Source organism: Staurois parvus, unplaced genomic scaffold (genome assembly GCF_062004578.1).
Source record: "Staurois parvus isolate SC_StPar_1 unplaced genomic scaffold, SC_StPar_1.0 ptg000234l, whole genome shotgun sequence".
In the NCBI taxonomy this organism is placed as follows: domain Eukaryota; kingdom Metazoa; phylum Chordata; class Amphibia; order Anura; family Ranidae; genus Staurois; species Staurois parvus.
This window is the reverse complement of record NW_028318030.1, coordinates 7,709,106-7,728,477: the sequence shown is the minus strand read 5'-3', so window position 1 is coordinate 7,728,477 and position 19,372 is coordinate 7,709,106. Positions and strand designations below refer to the sequence as shown.

The 19,372-nt window shown below is 44.5% G+C and overlaps 1 protein-coding gene across 2 annotated transcripts in view; it reads left to right on the top strand.

The window, feature by feature from the left end:
• CHAT (choline O-acetyltransferase) overlaps nucleotides 1-19,372 on the top strand; it is a 306,928-nt gene that overhangs the window by 113,667 nt on the left and 173,889 nt on the right. For both annotated transcript variants that reach the window (XM_089680057.1, XM_089680056.1), the window contains one exon: nucleotides 1,882-1,935. In XM_089680057.1, coding sequence (XP_089536183.1) covers nucleotides 1,882-1,935 — 54 coding nt within the window. The remainder of the gene's footprint in view (nucleotides 1-1,881; nucleotides 1,936-19,372) is intronic.

The following is a 19,372-nucleotide window of genomic DNA, read 5'->3' as shown; positions in this document are numbered from 1 at the left end:
TCATCCCGGGGAAGAGTTTTGACCAATTGAAACGGAGGGGTGGGTCTCTGCTGGGTATATAAGGGAGCTTCAGACAGGAAATGAACGTCTTGAGAACGCCCGATGGGAGGGGCGAAACGCGTTGACGCATTTCCGGTTTGTACTCCGTACGTCTGACGTCACTTCCGGTGAGTGGAGCGCACGCTGAGCGGTGCGTTCCAGCGGCCATCTTTTGGGATCTGTATATGCGGTGTCTCTGTAGAGCTTCTGCTGAAACCTGGAGCTGTGATGTGAGATTCCGTGGGAGGTTGCCTTGCATCTACTGTTTATCTGGAAGAAGCTGATCCTAATAAATATGCCTTTTTAAATTGAATTGAATGTGAGTGACCTCAATCCTTGATTTCACTTATGAATGGTGTCTTACAATATTACACTATCTGAGATTTTTTTCTCCCTGGTCGGATGGTGGAGCCTATGGTGGAGAGGAGGATTCCTATAGAGTGGATACGAAAGAGGGTGTAGGATCCCATAAAATTCCTAAGAGGCGTTTTTTTCACCTTTATCTGGTGAGTGCATTTGATATTGGTTTTCACGGGTGGAAGGTGGAAGTTCCTCTATATTAGAAGAAGAATTTGAAAATATTTTTTTCTCTTTTTTTCTTTTTTTCTTTTTTGCACTAATATTTTTTAGAAATTTGGTTTATTTTGATGGACTTTACCACTGATCAATTTTTTCACTTATGTTTGCACTTTGTAATATTGATTTCATGTAAAGGTCTATGTTTGCGCTGTTTTTTCCTTTTTTTCATATGACCATAAGTGCCAAAGTCCAAATGACTGTATCCACTTTTTGTGTCAATCCATGCATACGTATTCAGGATATCGATTCCAGGTGCCTAGTGCTGCAAAGCAATACTTTTCTACAATCTGTGTTCCACCACTCAGTGAGATTATGGATGTGCCCTCACCTTCATATATTGACTTATACTACAATATAGGTCTCTATGCGCCTTCCCCACTTTGGGGTATCAATAGTGGACCCTCAGGTTTTGACAGATACTCCACGCAGTTTCATACACATATAACCATAAGTGTAAAAAAAGTGCAAATGATCATATCCACTTTTTGTATCAATCCATGAAAACATATACAGGATAGTCATTCCAGTTGCCCAGTGCTGCAAACAAAAATACTCCACACTCTGTGTTACATCAATCAGTGAGTTAAAACTGCAATATATTACATACTTGGTTTTGGGTTTAATACTGCTTTAAAAGAAACATAAGTATACAATCATCCAAACAGCAGGACAATTTTAAATAGCAAGACTAGGCCCAAATTTACCAGGGACAAAGTGCATAGGCTTGTATTTTACTACAAGAATTAAGATGCAGTGTAAAACTGGCTAGCAACAGAACAATTTTGAATAGCAAGCTTAGGCCCAACTTTACTAGAGACGGGTGTGGGAATGCAAGTTCCCACAACACAGAAATGCGAATGGGGCCTGACAGCTGTGTGTCTGTCCACTCCCTCCCATGTACTTGTATAAAGGATGGTCATACACTATGAAATTTGTACAATTTGCCTTCGATTTACCAGAACCATGGAATAGGAAAACCCGCCTGAACAAGCCATTCAATTTGGATCAATTCAGGCAGGTCTTTGCACACTTATTGATGGTAGAGCTAAAGGAGATTGTACGGAAAGCGGGTGGAAATAAAACAAGAGGTGGTATAGTAATGAGGGTTATCAGAAACCTGTCAGTGTTTATTCACCACAAGGTACCAGCCTATAATCCAGGGTTTAGGAATACTTAGCCAGTGTTCTGTAATAGGGACCTCACGGTGTAATATGGAAGTCATCTTCATGTATTCAGACACATTGCTCTCTCTTTTAATTGCAGGTTTACAGCAAATCTCATCTCCGGGGTGCTTGATTACAAAACTTTATTGGATCAGTAAGTTGATGTTCTTCAAAAAAATGTTATCTTGGATAACAGCCTCAACTATTTTTCAGCAATTAAAGATAGCATTATAAATCAGAAATATATCCCAGTGTATTTCATTGTTTAATATGTATATTTATTTGAAGGCTTACATGTATTACAAATGCTAAAAAGGTAATAAAACTAAATTTGTGTAAACAAAATCGACATGTTAGCTATGCTTTAATGGGATGCAGGGACAAAGCAAGAAATACATTTTGACAAGTATAATAAGGGTTTATATCACAGGTACAACATCACTTTTCTTAGTATATTCTCTATAATTGACATTCATGTAAAGCAGGCATCATTATCCACATTCTATCTTAAATCACTTCTTTGCTTGCTGGTAGCAAGGAGGGAGTCTACACACTATAAGAAAATCAGACAAAAAAATTCCTTACGAGGAACGATTGGTCAATTATCTGTTAGTATAGTGCTTTTGACAGCCGATCCCGACTATTCGGGAAAATAAAAAAAAAGGTGCAAACTAGAAAATTATCATACGTGGACACCATGTTTGTTTTTGCATTCAATGTGTACAGTAATCCTAGAAAAATAATTTAACAGGAAAAAACCCTCATGATCAGACGCAGGGATTGACCCAGAAGAAGGTGGCAATGAACATAGAAATCCTAGTTCAAGAAAAAGGTTTGCTTTTGTCGTTTGAGAATTTTCGTAATTTAAAGTTAATACTAGAGATGAGCGAAGAAATGAAAAATTCGATTCGACTGATTCGGCGAATTCGTGGACAATATTCGATTCGAGTCGAATAAATTCGCTGTGAATTTAACTTAAAAAAGGGTGTTTCTAGGCTTCAGAGAGACTTAATATTAGTGCAGAACACTGTACCTTTAATTTAAATGCCCTTGGAGTCTGCTGGGGAAGAGAAATAATACTGTCTGTCAGTATGACATGCAGATGAGTGCCGTCGATCTTAGAATCACTGCACACTTCACTCCTTTGGCCAGTCACGGGGCCAAAACCAGTGTTTGGAGCCACAGTGTGGCGGTGGAGGCAGCAGCAATGGGAGGCCATACAGCAACCTATGACAAAATGGAAACCAGCAGGAGCGTGAGGAGACCTGAAAGTGGCACATGGCAGAGTGGGAGCAATGGGAGGCGGTACAGGGACCCAGGTCACACTGTGGGCCCAGCAGCAGCGTGACCAGGCGGTACGGGGGCCCATGGCCGATATGGGGCTTGGTGGCACCTATGGAAGGCCTGTAATCTGCCAGCAACCTATGACAAAATGGACAACCGCAGGAGTGTGAGGAGATTTCAAAGTGGCACATGGCAGAGTGGAAGCAATGGGAGGCCGTACAGGGACCCAGGTCACACTGTGGGACCAGCATCAGCGTGAACAGGCGGTACGGGGGCCCATGGCCGATTTGACCTCATTCATCCCATAGTCCTGCCGACTCACGAATAGCGTGGCCTCCTCAAAGGGCCTGAGCAAGCGCAGGTGTCACACATGAGCTGACAATGGCTGACATCTAAGTTACACAGGGAGTACCTTTATCCGCTTTTAACATCAGGAAATCTGTGATGGCCTTTAGCTGTTCGTAAAGGCGGTCTAACATATGTAGGGTTGAATTACACCTTGTTGCAACGTCACAGCATGAGGAGTCGGTACGGGGGCCCATGGCAGATTACATGTCTGGCAGCAGCAATGGGAGGCCCGTAATCTGCCAGCACCCTATGTCAAAAAATTTAACACACCAGCAGTGTGAAGAGACCTGAAAGTGGCACATGGCAGCAGAGTGTGGCGATGGAGACAGCAGCAATGGGAGGCCGTACAGGGACCCATGAGAGACTCTGGACTTGGCAGCAGCATGAGGAGGCGGTATATAGGGGCCCATGGCAGATTAGGGGCCTGGCAGCAGCTATGTGAGGCCCGTAATCTGCCTGCACCCTATGTCAAAAAATTAAACACACCAGCAGTGTGAAGAGACCTGAAAGTGGCACATGGCAGCAGAGTGTGGCGATGGAGACAGCAGCAATGGGAGGCCGTACAGGGACCCATGAGAGACTCTAGACTTGGCAGCAGCATGAGGAGGCGGTATATAGGGGCCCATGGCAGATTAGGGGCCTGGCAGCAGCTATGTGAGGCCCGTAATCTGCCTGCACCCTATGTCAAAAAATTTAACACACCAGCAGTGTGAAGAGACCTGAAAGTGGCACATGGCAGCAGAGTGTGGCGATGGAGACAGCAGCAATGGGAGGCCGTACAGGGACCCATGAGAGACTCTGGACTTGGCAGCAGCATGAGGAGGCGGTATATAGGGGCCCATGGCAGATTAGGGGCCTGGCAGCAGCTATGTGAGGCCCGTAATCTGCCTGCACCCTATGTCAAAAAATTAAACACACCAGCAGTGTGAAGAGACCTGAAAGTGGCACATGGCAGAGTGTGGCGATGGAGACAGCAGCAATGGGAGGCCGTACAGGGACCCATGACAGACTCTAGACTTGGCAGCAGCATGAGGAGGCGGTATATAGGGGCCCATGGCAGATTAGGGGCCTGGCAGCAGCTATGTGAGGCCCGTAATCTGCCTGCACCCTATGTCAAAAAATTAAACACACCAGCAGTGTGAAGAGACCTGAAAGTGGCACATGGCAGAGTGTGGCGATGGAGACAGCAGCAATGGGAGGCCGTACAGGGACCCATGAGAGACTCTAGACTTGGCAGCAGCATGAGGAGGCGGTATATAGGGGCCCATGGCAGATTAGGGGCCTGGCAGCAGCTATGTGAGGCCCGTAATCTGCCTGCACCCTATGTCAAAAAATTTAACACACCAGCAGTGTGAAGAGACCTGAAAGTGGCACATGGCAGCAGAGTGTGGCGATGGAGACAGCAGCAATGGGAGGCCGTACAGGGACCCATGAGAGACTCTAGACTTGGCAGCAGCATGAGGAGGCGGTATATAGGGGCCCATGGCAGATTAGGGGCCTGGCAGCAGCTATGTGAGGCCCGTAATCTGCCTGCACCCTATGTCAAAAAATTTAACACACCAGCAGTGTGAAGAGACCTGAAAGTGGCACATGGCAGCAGAGTGTGGCGATGGAGACAGCAGCAATGGGAGGCCGTACAGGGACCCATGAGAGACTCTGGACTTGGCAGCAGCATGAGGAGGCGGTATATAGGGGCCCATGGCAGATTAGGGGCCTGGCAGCAGCTATGTGAGGCCCGTAATCTGCCTGCACCCTATGTCAAAAAATTAAACACACCAGCAGTGTGAAGAGACCTGAAAGTGGCACATGGCAGAGTGTGGCGATGGAGACAGCAGCAATGGGAGGCCGTACAGGGACCCATGAGAGACTCTAGACTTGGCAGCAGCATGAGGAGGCGGTATATAGGGGCCCATGGCAGATTAGGGGCCTGGCAGCAGCTATGTGAGGCCCGTAATCTGCCTGCACCTTATGTCAAAAAATTTAACACACCAGCAGTGTGAAGAGACCTGAAAGTGGCACATGGCAGCAGAGTGTGGCGATGGAGACAGCAGCAATGGGAGGCCGTACAGGGACCCATGAGAGACTCTAGACTTGGCAGCAGCATGAGGAGGCGGTATATAGGGGCCCATGGCAGATTAGGGGCCTGGCAGCAGCTATGTGAGGCCCGTAATCTGCCTGCACCCTATGTCAAAAAATTTAACACACCAGCAGTGTGAAGAGACCTGAAAGTGGCACATGGCAGCAGAGTGTGGCGATGGAGACAGCAGCAATGGGAGGCCGTACAGGGACCCATGAGAGACTCTGGACTTGGCAGCAGCATGAGGAGGCGGTATATAGGGGCCCATGGCAGATTAGGGGCCTGGCAGCAGCTATGTGAGGCCCGTAATCTGCCTGCACCCTATGTCAAAAAATTAAACACACCAGCAGTGTGAAGAGACCTGAAAGTGGCACATGGCAGAGTGTGGCGATGGAGACAGCAGCAATGGGAGGCCGTACAGGGACCCATGACAGACTCTAGACTTGGCAGCAGCATGAGGAGGCGGTATATAGGGGCCCATGGCAGATTAGGGGCCTGGCAGCAGCTATGTGAGGCCCGTAATCTGCCTGCACCCTATGTCAAAAAATTAAACACACCAGCAGTGTGAAGAGACCTGAAAGTGGCACATGGCAGAGTGTGGCGATGGAGACAGCAGCAATGGGAGGCCGTACAGGGACCCATGAGAGACTCTAGACTTGGCAGCAGCATGAGGAGGCGGTATATAGGGGCCCATGGCAGATTAGGGGCCTGGCAGCAGCTATGTGAGGCCCGTAATCTGCCTGCACCCTATGTCAAAAAATTTAACACACCAGCAGTGTGAAGAGACCTGAAAGTGGCACATGGCAGCAGAGTGTGGCGATGGAGACAGCAGCAATGGGAGGCCGTACAGGGACCCATGAGAGACTCTAGACTTGGCAGCAGCATGAGGAGGCGGTATATAGGGGCCCATGGCAGATTAGGGGCCTGGCAGCAGCTATGTGAGGCCCGTAATCTGCCTGCACCCTATGTCAAAAAATTTAACACACCAGCAGTGTGAAGAGACCTGAAAGTGGCACATGGCAGCAGAGTGTGGCGATGGAGACAGCAGCAATGGGAGGCCGTACAGGGACCCATGAGAGACTCTGGACTTGGCAGCAGCATGAGGAGGCGGTATATAGGGGCCCATGGCAGATTAGGGGCCTGGCAGCAGCTATGTGAGGCCCGTAATCTGCCTGCACCCTATGTCAAAAAATTAAACACACCAGCAGTGTGAAGAGACCTGAAAGTGGCACATGGCAGAGTGTGGCGATGGAGACAGCAGCAATGGGAGGCCGTACAGGGACCCATGACAGACTCTAGACTTGGCAGCAGCATGAGGAGGCGGTATATAGGGGCCCATGGCAGATTAGGGGCCTGGCAGCAGCTATGTGAGGCCCGTAATCTGCCTGCACCCTATGTCAAAAAATTAAACACACCAGCAGTGTGAAGAGACCTGAAAGTGGCACATGGCAGCAGAGTGTGGCGATGGAGACAGCAGCAATGGGAGGCCGTACAGGGACCCATGAGAGACTCTGGACTTGGCAGCAGCATGAGGAGGCGGTATATAGGGGCCCATGGCAGATTAGGGGCCTGGCAGCAGCTATGTGAGGCCCGTAATCTGCCTGCACCCTATGTCAAAAAATTAAACACACCAGCAGTGTGAAGAGACCTGAAAGTGGCACATGGCAGCAGAGTGTGGCGATGGAGACAGCAGCAATGGGAGGCCGTACAGGGACCCATGAGAGACTCTAGACTTGGCAGCAGCATGAGGAGGCGGTATATAGGGGCCCATGGCAGATTAGGGGCCTGGCAGCAGCTATGTGAGGCCCGTAATCTGCCTGCACCCTATGTCAAAAAATTTAACACACCAGCAGTGTGAAGAGACCTGAAAGTGGCACATGGCAGCAGAGTGTGGCGATGGAGACAGCAGCAATGGGAGGCCGTACAGGGACCCATGAGAGACTCTGGACCTGGCAGCAGCATGAGGAAGCGGTATATAGGGGCCTATGGCAGATTAGGGGCCTGGCAGCAGCTATAGGAGGCCCATAATCTGCCAGCACCCTATGTCAAAAAATTTAACACACCAGCAGTGTGAAGAGACCTGAAAGTGGCACATGGCAGCAGAGTGTGGCGATGGAGACAGCAGCAATGGGAGGCCGTACAGGGACCCATGAGAGACTCTGGACTTGGCAGCAGCATGAGGAGGCGGTATATAGGGGCCCATGGCAGATTAGGGGCCTGGCAGCAGCTATGTGAGGCCCGTAATCTGCCTGCACCCTATGTCAAAAAATTAAACACACCAGCAGTGTGAAGAGACCTGAAAGTGGCACATGGCAGCAGAGTGTGGCGATGGAGACAGCAGCAATGGGAGGCCGTACAGGGACCCATGAGAGACTCTGGACTTGGCAGCAGCATGAGGAGGCGGTATATAGGGGCCCATGGCAGATTAGGGGCCTGGCAGCAGCTATGTGAGGCCCGTAATCTGCCTGCACCCTATGTCAAAAAATTAAACACACCAGCAGTGTGAAGAGACCTGAAAGTGGCACATGGCAGCAGAGTGTGGCGATGGAGACAGCAGCAATGGGAGGCCGTACAGGGACCCATGAGAGACTCTAGACTTGGCAGCAGCATGAGGAGGCGGTATATAGGGGCCCATGGCAGATTAGGGGCCTGGCAGCAGCTATGTGAGGCCCGTAATCTGCCTGCACCCTATGTCAAAAAATTTAACACACCAGCAGTGTGAAGAGACCTGAAAGTGGCACATGGCAGCAGAGTGTGGCGATGGAGACAGCAGCAATGGGAGGCCGTACAGGGACCCATGAGAGACTCTGGACCTGGCAGCAGCATGAGGAAGCGGTATATAGGGGCCTATGGCAGATTAGGGGCCTGGCAGCAGCTATAGGAGGCCCATAATCTGCCAGCACCCTATGTCAAAAAATTCAACACACCAGCAGTGTGTGAGGAGACCTCAAAGTGGCACATGTTTGAGGCATGATTCATGGCGGATTTAGTCAGTTGTGTCAGGAACTGGTGGTTTGAAATCCAGACTAATCCACGCCTGATTCATTTTCACAAACGTGAGTCTCTCCACACTTTGGGTGGACAGTCGTGTCCTCCGCGGAGTTACAATACCTCCTGCCGCACTAAACACGCGCTCCGATGCCACGCTACTGGCCGGGCATGACAGCCTTTCAAGGGCAAATTCAGCTAGTTGGGGCCAAAGGTCAAGTTTCGTTGCCCAGTAGTCAAGGGGATTGTCTACCTCGGTTGGCAGGGTGCTGTCCAAGTAGGCCCAAGCCTGTTGTTTGAGCTCCTGCTCCAGGTCCACCTGATGCTGCTGCTGCTGCTGCGGCTGGTTAGTAGTTTCCTCACTGCGCTGGTGAAGAAAGCTACTCATCATCGACTGCAGACTGAGGCAGCCACTGCTGGTGGAGCTGCCACTGCTCCTACCACCCCACCCCTCCCCTGCTGCCATGCCAGCGGAACGCGAGCGCACAGGGCCCACAGTGTCTGAGGATGGACGTTGGCGCACAAAGGCAGAGACCAACTGACTACATAGGTGGTTTTTATAGTACGTAATTTTGGCCTCCCTCTCAGCAGGTGTGAAAAAGGCCACCATTTTGGACCGGTAGCGAGGGTCCAACAAGGTGGACAGCCAAAAGTCATCCCTCTGTCTGATGGTTATTATTCGGCTGTCGCTACGCAAGCAACCGAGCATGCTATGGGCCATTTGTGCCAAGGAATGCGAGGGACTCCCTGCCTCCATCTCCACAGCATACTGCCACGGTGCGTCTGGGTCCTCTGTCTCCTCCTCCTCCTCCTCTACCAGATGCTCCTGCTCCTCCACTCCTGTCCGCTGAGTGGAAAAACCACCCATTTCACTCAATAATTCCTGAGCACAAATGTCCTCCTCTACCTCCTCCTCTTCTTCCTGTCCTGCCCCCACAGGGGTCATGTGGCGTTGAGATCTGTGCGCCACGTCTACCGCACCCTGACCAGCCATTGTTAACAGCATTTGTTCCAGGACGTGCAACAGAGGAATGACGTCGTTCATCCCATAGTCCTGCCGACTCACGAATAGCGTGGCCTCCTCAAAGGGCCTGAGCAAGCGGCAGGTGTCACGCATGAGCTGCCAATGGCTGACATCTAAGTTAAATAAAAAACAAGAAGCGCACCAGCCTTGCGCATTACCTCAGCGACCAAAATTTATTACTTGTAAAAAACATACTCACAAACAGCGAATAAAATCAGGCATGTAAGTCCTCTCAGGGACTTGAAGATAACATGAGTCCCATCAGGGGAATAGGTGTTCAGTACAGCTGACGCGTTTCGAAGGGAGTCCCTTCTTCCTCAGAGCTAACTGAACCATACGTGCACCCTCCTATATATACCCATATCTCTGGACTAAAAATAAGCCCTCCCTACCCGGGTTGGGCAGTCTCAGGATAGTAGGAGGGGCCAAAATCTCATAAACTAACCATCAATATTTACAATGCCATTAGAGAGAGATATAACATATAAATTATAAAATGAATAAAATACATAAAATACATAGAGAACATAAAAAACCTATATAAAATATATATCTTAAAAATATATATATATAAAAAAAAAAAAAAAAAACCCATATATTGCATACGCCACTTGGTGTGCATCTAATCCCTCAATTTGACTATGACACCAGAGGAGATAATGGTCTTCCACAGTTATGAAACATTGTCATGTTCCGTGTTGCATTGGTGCACAATGTGTCCCATGGATACTTCATCCAGAGGACTTGTCATAACGCTGGATGGAAATATAGCGATCAATGTGACAATAATCATAGGTTCTTAATACAGATTGTTAATCACCGGATATTTTGATGGTTAAGTGTCCATAGTGTCACAACCCCATGTATATATATATGTCCAACCATATAGTCAAATCCACCCGCACTCAGACCTTCAACCCAGAGCTGTGTGTTTTTTGTATTTTCTACTACCAGGCAGCTGCATGCGTTTCATGATCAGATAATGAAGAGGATTAGATCAGAGCTCTTAGATCCACATGTATATACATTTACACACTCACAGACGTATACATCCACACTCCCACCTTCAATCCTGATGCTGTGTATATTTTATATATATAACTAAATATCACCAGGCAGCTGCATGCGTTTCCCGATCCATTGATGAAGGGGATTTGTAGTCAGCTGCATAGGGAGGACATGAACTTCCCTCATTGCTTGCTGGTTTACCCTGTGGAACGCACGCTACTGCTCCATGCTCCTAACTGCGCATGCGTGAACCTAACCTGCGCATGTGCAGAAGGAAAAAAAAAAAAAAAAAAAAAAAAACCAGGGGGGCAGATGTATCCTTATAGTATGAAGCAGTGAGTGGAACAATTATTACTATCAGGGCTAATACTAAATAACCATATTCCTTACACTCAGAACATTTCTGTTGATAACAGTATATGTAATGCTGAATACAGAGAATATATATATAAATTATGTATACATATACATATATATATACATACTTCAAATACATTCAATACACTAGATACATCAAATGTATTTGAATCGCAACCTAAAATTGGGGTGGAACAGTAGAGGTCACTAATTGTATTCGTACTTTCTGGTGACTAAATAAGAGTATGAATCTCCAGGTCATCATTTAAACCTCTAGGGGACAAGGTACCCAATGTGAAGATCCAAAAACTTTCTCTTCTACAGAGTTCTTGGTATCTCCTCCCACTATCTAAGTCCTTTGTGATTGCTTCTATTCCAAAGACTTTCAGTCCGTCGTAGTTGCTCTGATGTGTTTCTTTGAAATGACGAGGGACTGAATATTTATCTTTTGCCAATTTTATATTACTTTTGTGCTCGCTAATACGTGTCCTAAGACACCGTGAGGTGCGGCCTACATACAGTAGGCCACAGGGGCAAATTAAGCCATAAATGACAAAAGAAGTCCCACAGTTAATAAACTGTTTAATGGAAAATCTCCTGCCGTCTGTGCTCAAAAAATCTTTTTTCCGATGCCATATGACTCCACATGTGCCACAATTGGGAACGCTACATCTGTAGCTGCCCTTTTGGTCGAATAGCACTGACCATGGACCTGGGTTAGAAGTCTGCTGGTAGTTCCTTTTACGTACTCTGCTAGGCGCTATTATGCTCCTGAGATCCCTAGGTTTCCTGAAAATTAATGTGGGTTTATCAGGAAGTACCTTCCCTAGAGTAGGGTCGTTTTTTAAAATGTTCCAGTTTTTCGACAGAGTGTGTTTGATATCCCAGGCTTTGTTACTATATCTAGTACAGAAACGTACTACGTTTGTATTGCAAATGTCAGTCGTGGTCTCAGAATGGACACCAGCTTCCACGACAGTACAATCTATGGAATTACTATCATAAAGGGCTAAATATTTATTACATGCTGTTTGAATAAGCTGTGCATCATACCCTTTCTCCTCAAATTTCTTTTGAAGGATCAGACTTTGTTCCAAGTAGTCTTTTTTCATAGTGCACGTACGTTGTAGCCTGCAGAACTGTCCGAAGGGAACATTACGAATCCATTGCGGATGATGATTACTCTTGGCGTGTAGATATGAATTCCCCGCTGTGGGTTTGAAATATGTTTTTGAGCATATCTGACCGTTTATATCATGTCTTAATTCAAGGTCTAGGAAGACCAGATTATCATCATCAATAACATGAGTGAACGTGATGTCATACGGATTGTTACTGCAATGTTTAAGGAACCCCTCCAGCTGGGAATCTGTACCGTTCCAGATGATGATAATATCATCAATATACCTTCCATATAGGATAAGGTTTGCACTATAGGGGTTATTCGTCCAGATATAGTTCTTTTCCCAGTACCCCATAAATATATTGGCATAGCTAGGAGCAAATTTTGCGCCCATGGCAGTGCCCTGTGTCTGGCGATAGTGATTATCCAGAAAGGAAAAGTTATTATGCTCTAGGGCAAATTCAATGCAATTATATAGAAATTGCATTTGTGTATAGTGAAGTGATGAATTTGTGGCTAGAAAATGCTGAATGGCTCGAAGACCATGCTCGTGTTTAATGGACGTATATAGAGATACCACATCCAAAGAAAGCCATCTATAACCCTCCTCCCACTTGTACCCTGCCAGTATATCCAGTATGTGACTGGAGTCTCTGACATAGGATGAAAGATTTACCACTATATCTTTTAGGAAGTAATCGATATAACTGCCTAGATTGCTTGTCAGGCTACCTATCCCAGAGACAATGGGTCTCCCAGGGGGATTGTCCATATTCTTGTGTACTTTTGGAATGTGATAGAAGAATGGAGTAGTAGGGTGTTTAACAAAAAGAAAGAGAAATTCTTCTTTGGTAAGGATTTCTTCTTTTAGTGCTGTTTCTAAGAATAATTTAATTTTAGATTGGTATTGGACTGTGGGATCATTGGGTAGAATTTCATAGGTTTGGCAGTCATTGAGGAGTCTCAGGGCCTCCGAAATATAGGTGTCACGATCTTGAATGACTAGACCTCCTCCCTTGTCTGCTTGCCTAATCACTATATCCTTATTCTCTTTGAGGATCTTAAGTGAGGTTCTTAGTGGATCTTGTTGTAGATAGTGTCTCTGTGGGGATGCATTTCTATTACAGATTTTCCTAAAATCCGCAAGTACTGTCTCATAGAAAGTAGGTACAAAATGACCTTTGACCCAATGCGGATAGAACAAGGACTTGGGTTTAAACCCCGTATGTATAATTTCTCCCTGAGAGACAGTCGCCAATTCTGTGAGAGAAAGATGTTCTAAATCACTATCCATAAAACCATCTTCCGTGTAGAGGTCTTCAAGAATGTTTAAAATAGGCTTTTCAAGTGAAACGTCTAAGACAGGAGAGTTCAATGGAAGACTTGCACCGTTGGTGCTGTCAGTAGTATTGTCATTTTTGAGGAGAAAAAATCTCTTTACTGTCAAATTCCGAATGAACTTGTTTAAATCCACAAACAGTTCAAACAGGTTAGGTGGATTTGAAGGTGCAAAATTAAGACCCTTTTTCAGGAGTTCAAGTTCTGAGTCGGAAAAAGTCGATTTTGATAGATTATAGATTTTAATAGTAGAGAGGGGAACTTTGCTATTCATCTCCTTCCTCTTTTGGTGTCTCTTTCCCCCTCTCTTCCCTCGTCTCGTCCGCTTTCTCTCTTTTTCCTTGGGGGGATTGATGGTAATGTTTGATCTGCTGGGGCTGCGAACAATGAATGGTTCGCAGCCGCTTCCCTTAAAAAATGGAATTGATTTTGATCTGAATGTGCATTGCCATGCCCATCCGCATCCAATGGTCCCTTAGGGCCCATATAATTAGGATGACCAGATACATGGTTAGAATCTTGGTGAAAACTAGGACAGTTCTGAGCTGTTCTATAATTGTAAGGAGATAGTGGTTCTCTTGTTGTATTTTCATGGGTTAGTGTCCCTTTATACTGAGTGCCCGTATGGTTCCTAGTAGATGTTGTTGCTAGGCCATTGGAATGATTGACATGTGATGAATGGGCTTTATAATGTGTGGTCTTATACGGCTGCCTGGTGGAATAATTCCCTTTATTACTGGCATTCTGATTATTGTTCTGTGTGTAGGAATTATACTGATGAGTCTTAGACTGATTATAGGTAGGTTTTGAACTTTTATACCCATTTTTTGATTTATGGGGCCCTTGTGAATTATGGCCTGTTGGGTTATTTATGGTTTCAGGTCTAGATGGATGTGTATTGTTCCACTGGCTATTAGACTGTGAAGCAGGTGCACTGGAAACCTTCTGTTTCCAATTGAACTCACGCCCATGTGAGTAGTCCAATCTATCCCTTTCAAATTTATCTGATTTACTGCTGATGGTATTGGTTTCAAAATACATAATCTGATCATTAACCTTGATATCCCATTCATTAAATGTAGGAATGTCGATGTACGCAGCCAGTTCTTCTTGTAAACCGGCAATTTCTGATTTAATATTTAATAAATTCCTTTCTCTTTGTTGGATTATGAGATTCATCCAAATTCTATTGCATTTGCGGAGTTCATCCTTCCAACTACTATCTAGATCTTCATCTAGGAAGCTACATAGTTTAGTGATTCTAAGACCTCTAGGGGTCCTATAGGTTTCTAGATATTTTTGCAACAATAGTATGTCCCACCATTGGACAATTTCTCTCTCTAAGGCATGTTTCAAATTATAGAAAAGTGATACCATTTTATCTTCCCTCATAGCTATGTCCGACTTAGTATTTACACCAATTGCTTCATTATTACAACCTTTTGGCTGATGTTCAAATGCATTAATGCTACATGCAAAACCTTTCGCTAGGGAAGTTCTCCTGACTTCCCTTTCTTCAATCGATAAAACCATGATAGAGCAAAATATGACAAAGAAGAGTCTTTACAGTCTTTGCAGTCTAGTGTGTCCTGTAACAGTTGAAAATGCTGAACCAGGAGAAAAACAGGTCAAAGGTATTCAGAGGCTGAGTCCAGGCTGCAGGAGCAAACCTTTGACCTGTTTTTCTCCTGGTTCAGCATTTTCAACTGTTACAGGACACACTAGACTGCAAAGACTGTAAAGACTCTTCTTTGTCATATTTTGCTCTATCATGGTTTTATCGATTGAAGAAAGGGAAGTCAGGAGAACTTCCCTAGCGAAAGGTTTTGCATGTAGCATTAATGCATTTGAACATCAGCCAAAAGGTTGTAATAATGAAGCAATTGGTGTAAATACTAAGTCGGACATAGCTATGAGGGAAGATAAAATGGTATCACTTTTCTATAATTTGAAACATGCCTTAGAGAGAGAAATTGTCCAATGGTGGGACATACTATTGTTGCAAAAATATCTAGAAACCTATAGGACCCCTAGAGGTCTCAGAATCACTAAACTATGTAGCTTCCTAGATGAAGATCTAGATAGTAGTTGGAAGGATGAACTCCGCAAATGCAATAGAATTTGGATGAATCTCATAATCCAACAAAGAGAAAGGAATTTATTAAATATTAAATCAGAAATTGCCGGTTTACAAGAAGAACTGGCTGCGTACATCGACATTCCTACATTTAATGAATGGGATATCAAGGTTAATGATCAGATTATGTATTTTGAAACCAATACCATCAGCAGTAAATCAGATAAATTTGAAAGGGATAGATTGGACTACTCACATGGGCGTGAGTTCAATTGGAAACAGAAGGTTTCCAGTGCACCTGCTTCACAGTCTAATAGCCAGTGGAACAATACACATCCATCTAGACCTGAAACCATAAATAACCCAACAGGCCATAATTCACAAGGGCCCCATAAATCAAAAAATGGGTATAAAAGTTCAAAACCTACCTATAATCAGTCTAAGACTCATCAGTATAATTCCTACACACAGAACAATAATCAGAATGCCAGTAATAAAGGGAATTATTCCACCAGGCAGCCGTATAAGACCACACATTATAAAGCCCATTCATCACATGTCAATCATTCCAATGGCCTAGCAACAACATCTACTAGGAACCATACGGGCACTCAGTATAAAGGGACACTAACCCATGAAAATACAACAAGAGAACCACTATCTCCTTACAATTATAGAACAGCTCAGAACTGTCCTAGTTTTCACCAAGATTCTAACCATGTATCTGGTCATCCTAATTATATGGGCCCTAAGGGACCATTGGATGCGGATGGGCATGGCAATGCACATTCAGATCAAAATCAATTCCATTTTTTAAGGGAAGCGGCTGCGAACCATTCATTGTTCGCAGCCCCAGCAGATCAAACATTACCATCAATCCCCCCAAGGAAAAAGAGAGAAAGCGGACGAGACGAGGGAAGAGAGGGGGAAAGAGACACCAAAAGAGGAAGGAGATGAATAGCAAAGTTCCCCTCTCTACTATTAAAATCTATAATCTATCAAAATCGACTTTTTCCGACTCAGAACTTGAACTCCTGAAAAAGGGTCTTAATTTTGCACCTTCAAATCCACCTAACCTGTTTGAACTGTTTGTGGATTTAAACAAGTTCATTCGGAATTTGACAGTAAAGAGATTTTTTCTCCTCAAAAATGACAATACTACTGACAGCACCAACGGTGCAAGTCTTCCATTGAACTCTCCTGTCTTAGACGTTTCACTTGAAAAGCCTATTTTAAACATTCTTGAAGACCTCTACACGGAAGATGGTTTTATGGATAGTGATTTAGAACATCTTTCTCTCACAGAATTGGCGACTGTCTCTCAGGGAGAAATTATACATACGGGGTTTAAACCCAAGTCCTTGTTCTATCCGCATTGGGTCAAAGGTCATTTTGTACCTACTTTCTATGAGACAGTACTTGCGGATTTTAGGAAAATCTGTAATAGAAATGCATCCCCACAGAGACACTATCTACAACAAGATCCACTAAGAACCTCACTTAAGATCCTCAAAGAGAATAAGGATATAGTGATTAGGCAAGCAGACAAGGGAGGAGGTCTAGTCATTCAAGATCGTGACACCTATATTTCGGAGGCCCTGAGACTCCTCAATGACTGCCAAACCTATGAAATTCTACCCAATGATCCCACAGTCCAATACCAATCTAAAATTAAATTATTCTTAGAAACAGCACTAAAAGAAGAAATCCTTACCAAAGAAGAATTTCTCTTTCTTTTTGTTAAACACCCTACTACTCCATTCTTCTATCACATTCCAAAAGTACACAAGAATATGGACAATCCCCCTGGGAGACCCATTGTCTCTGGGATAGGTAGCCTGACAAGCAATCTAGGCAGTTATATCGATTACTTCCTAAAAGATATAGTGGTAAATCTTTCATCCTATGTCAGAGACTCCAGTCACATACTGGATATACTGGCAGGGTACAAGTGGGAGGAGGGTTATAGATGGCTTTCTTTGGATGTGGTATCTCTATATACGTCCATTAAACACGAGCATGGTCTTCGAGCCATTCAGCATTTTCTAGCCACAAATTCATCACTTCACTATACACAAATGCAATTTCTATATAATTGCATTGAATTTGCCCTAGAGCATAATAACTTTTCCTTTCTGGATAATCACTATCGCCAGACACAGGGCACTGCCATGGGCGCAAAATTTGCTCCTAGCTATGCCAATATATTTATGGGGTACTGGGAAAAGAACTATATCTGGACGAATAACCCCTATAGTGCAAACCTTATCCTATATGGAAGGTATATTGATGATATTATCATCATCTGGAACGGTACAGATTCCCAGCTGGAGGGGTTCCTTAAACATTGCAGTAACAATCCGTATGACATCACGTTCACTCATGTTATTGATGATGATAATCTGGTCTTCCTAGACCTTGAATTAAGACATGATATAAACGGTCAGATATGCTCAAAAACATATTTCAAACCCACAGCGGGGAATTCATATCTACACGCCAAGAGTAATCATCATCCGCAATGGATTCGTAATGTTCCCTTCGGACAGTTCTGCAGGCTACAACGTACGTGCACTATGAAAAAAGACTACTTGGAACAAAGTCTGATCCTTCAAAAGAAATTTGAGGAGAAAGGGTATGATGCACAGCTTATTCAAACAGCATGTAATAAATATTTAGCCCTTTATGATAGTTATTCCATAGATTGTACTGTCGTGGAAGCTGGTGTCCATTCTGAGACCACGACTGACATTTGCAATACAAACGTAGTACGTTTCTGTACTAGATATAGTAACAAAGCCTGGGATATCAAACACACTCTGTCGAAAAACTGGAACATTTTAAAAAACGACCCTACTCTAGGGAAGGTACTTCCTGATAAACCCACATTAATTTTCAGGAAACCTAGGGATCTCAGGAGCATAATAGCGCCTAGCAGAGTACGTAAAAGGAACTACCAGCAGACTTCTAACCCAGGTCCATGGTCAGTGCTATTCGACCAAAAGGGCAGCTACAGATGTAGCGTTCCCAATTGTGGCACATGTGGAGTCATATGGCATCGGAAAAAAGATTTTTTGAGCACAGACGGCAGGAGATTTTCCATTAAACAGTTTATTAACTGTGGGACTTCTTTTGTCATTTATGGCTTAATTTGCCCCTGTGGCCTACTGTATGTAGGCCGCACCTCACGGTGTCTTAGGACACGTATTAGCGAGCACAAAAGTAATATAAAATTGGCAAAAGATAAATATTCAGTCCCTCGTCATTTCAAAGAAACACATCAGAGCAACTACGACGGACTGAAAGTCTTTGGAATAGAAGCAATCACAAAGGACTTAGATAGTGGGAGGAGATACCAAGAACTCTGTAGAAGAGAAAGTTTTTGGATCTTCACATTGGGTACCTTGTCCCCTAGAGGTTTAAATGATGACCTGGAGATTCATACTCTTATTTAGTCACCAGAAAGTACGAATACAATTAGTGACCTCTACTGTTCCACCCCAATTTTAGGTTGCGATTCAAATACATTTGATGTATCTAGTGTATTGAATGTATTTGAAGTATGTATATATATATGTATATGTATACATAATTTATATATATATTCTCTGTATTCAGCATTACATATACTGTTATCAACAGAAATGTTCTGAGTGTAAGGAATATGGTTATTTAGTATTAGCCCTGATAGTAATAATTGTTCCACTCACTGCTTCATACTATAAGGATACATCTGCCCCCCTGGTTTTTTTTTTTTTTTTTTTTTCCTTCTGCACATGCGCAGGTTAGGTTCACGCATGCGCAGTTAGGAGCATGGAGCAGTAGCGTGCGTTCCACAGGGTAAACCAGCAAGCAATGAGGGAAGTTCATGTCCTCCCTATGCAGCTGACTACAAATCCCCTTCATCAATGGATCGGGAAACGCATGCAGCTGCCTGGTGATATTTAGTTATATATATAAAATATAC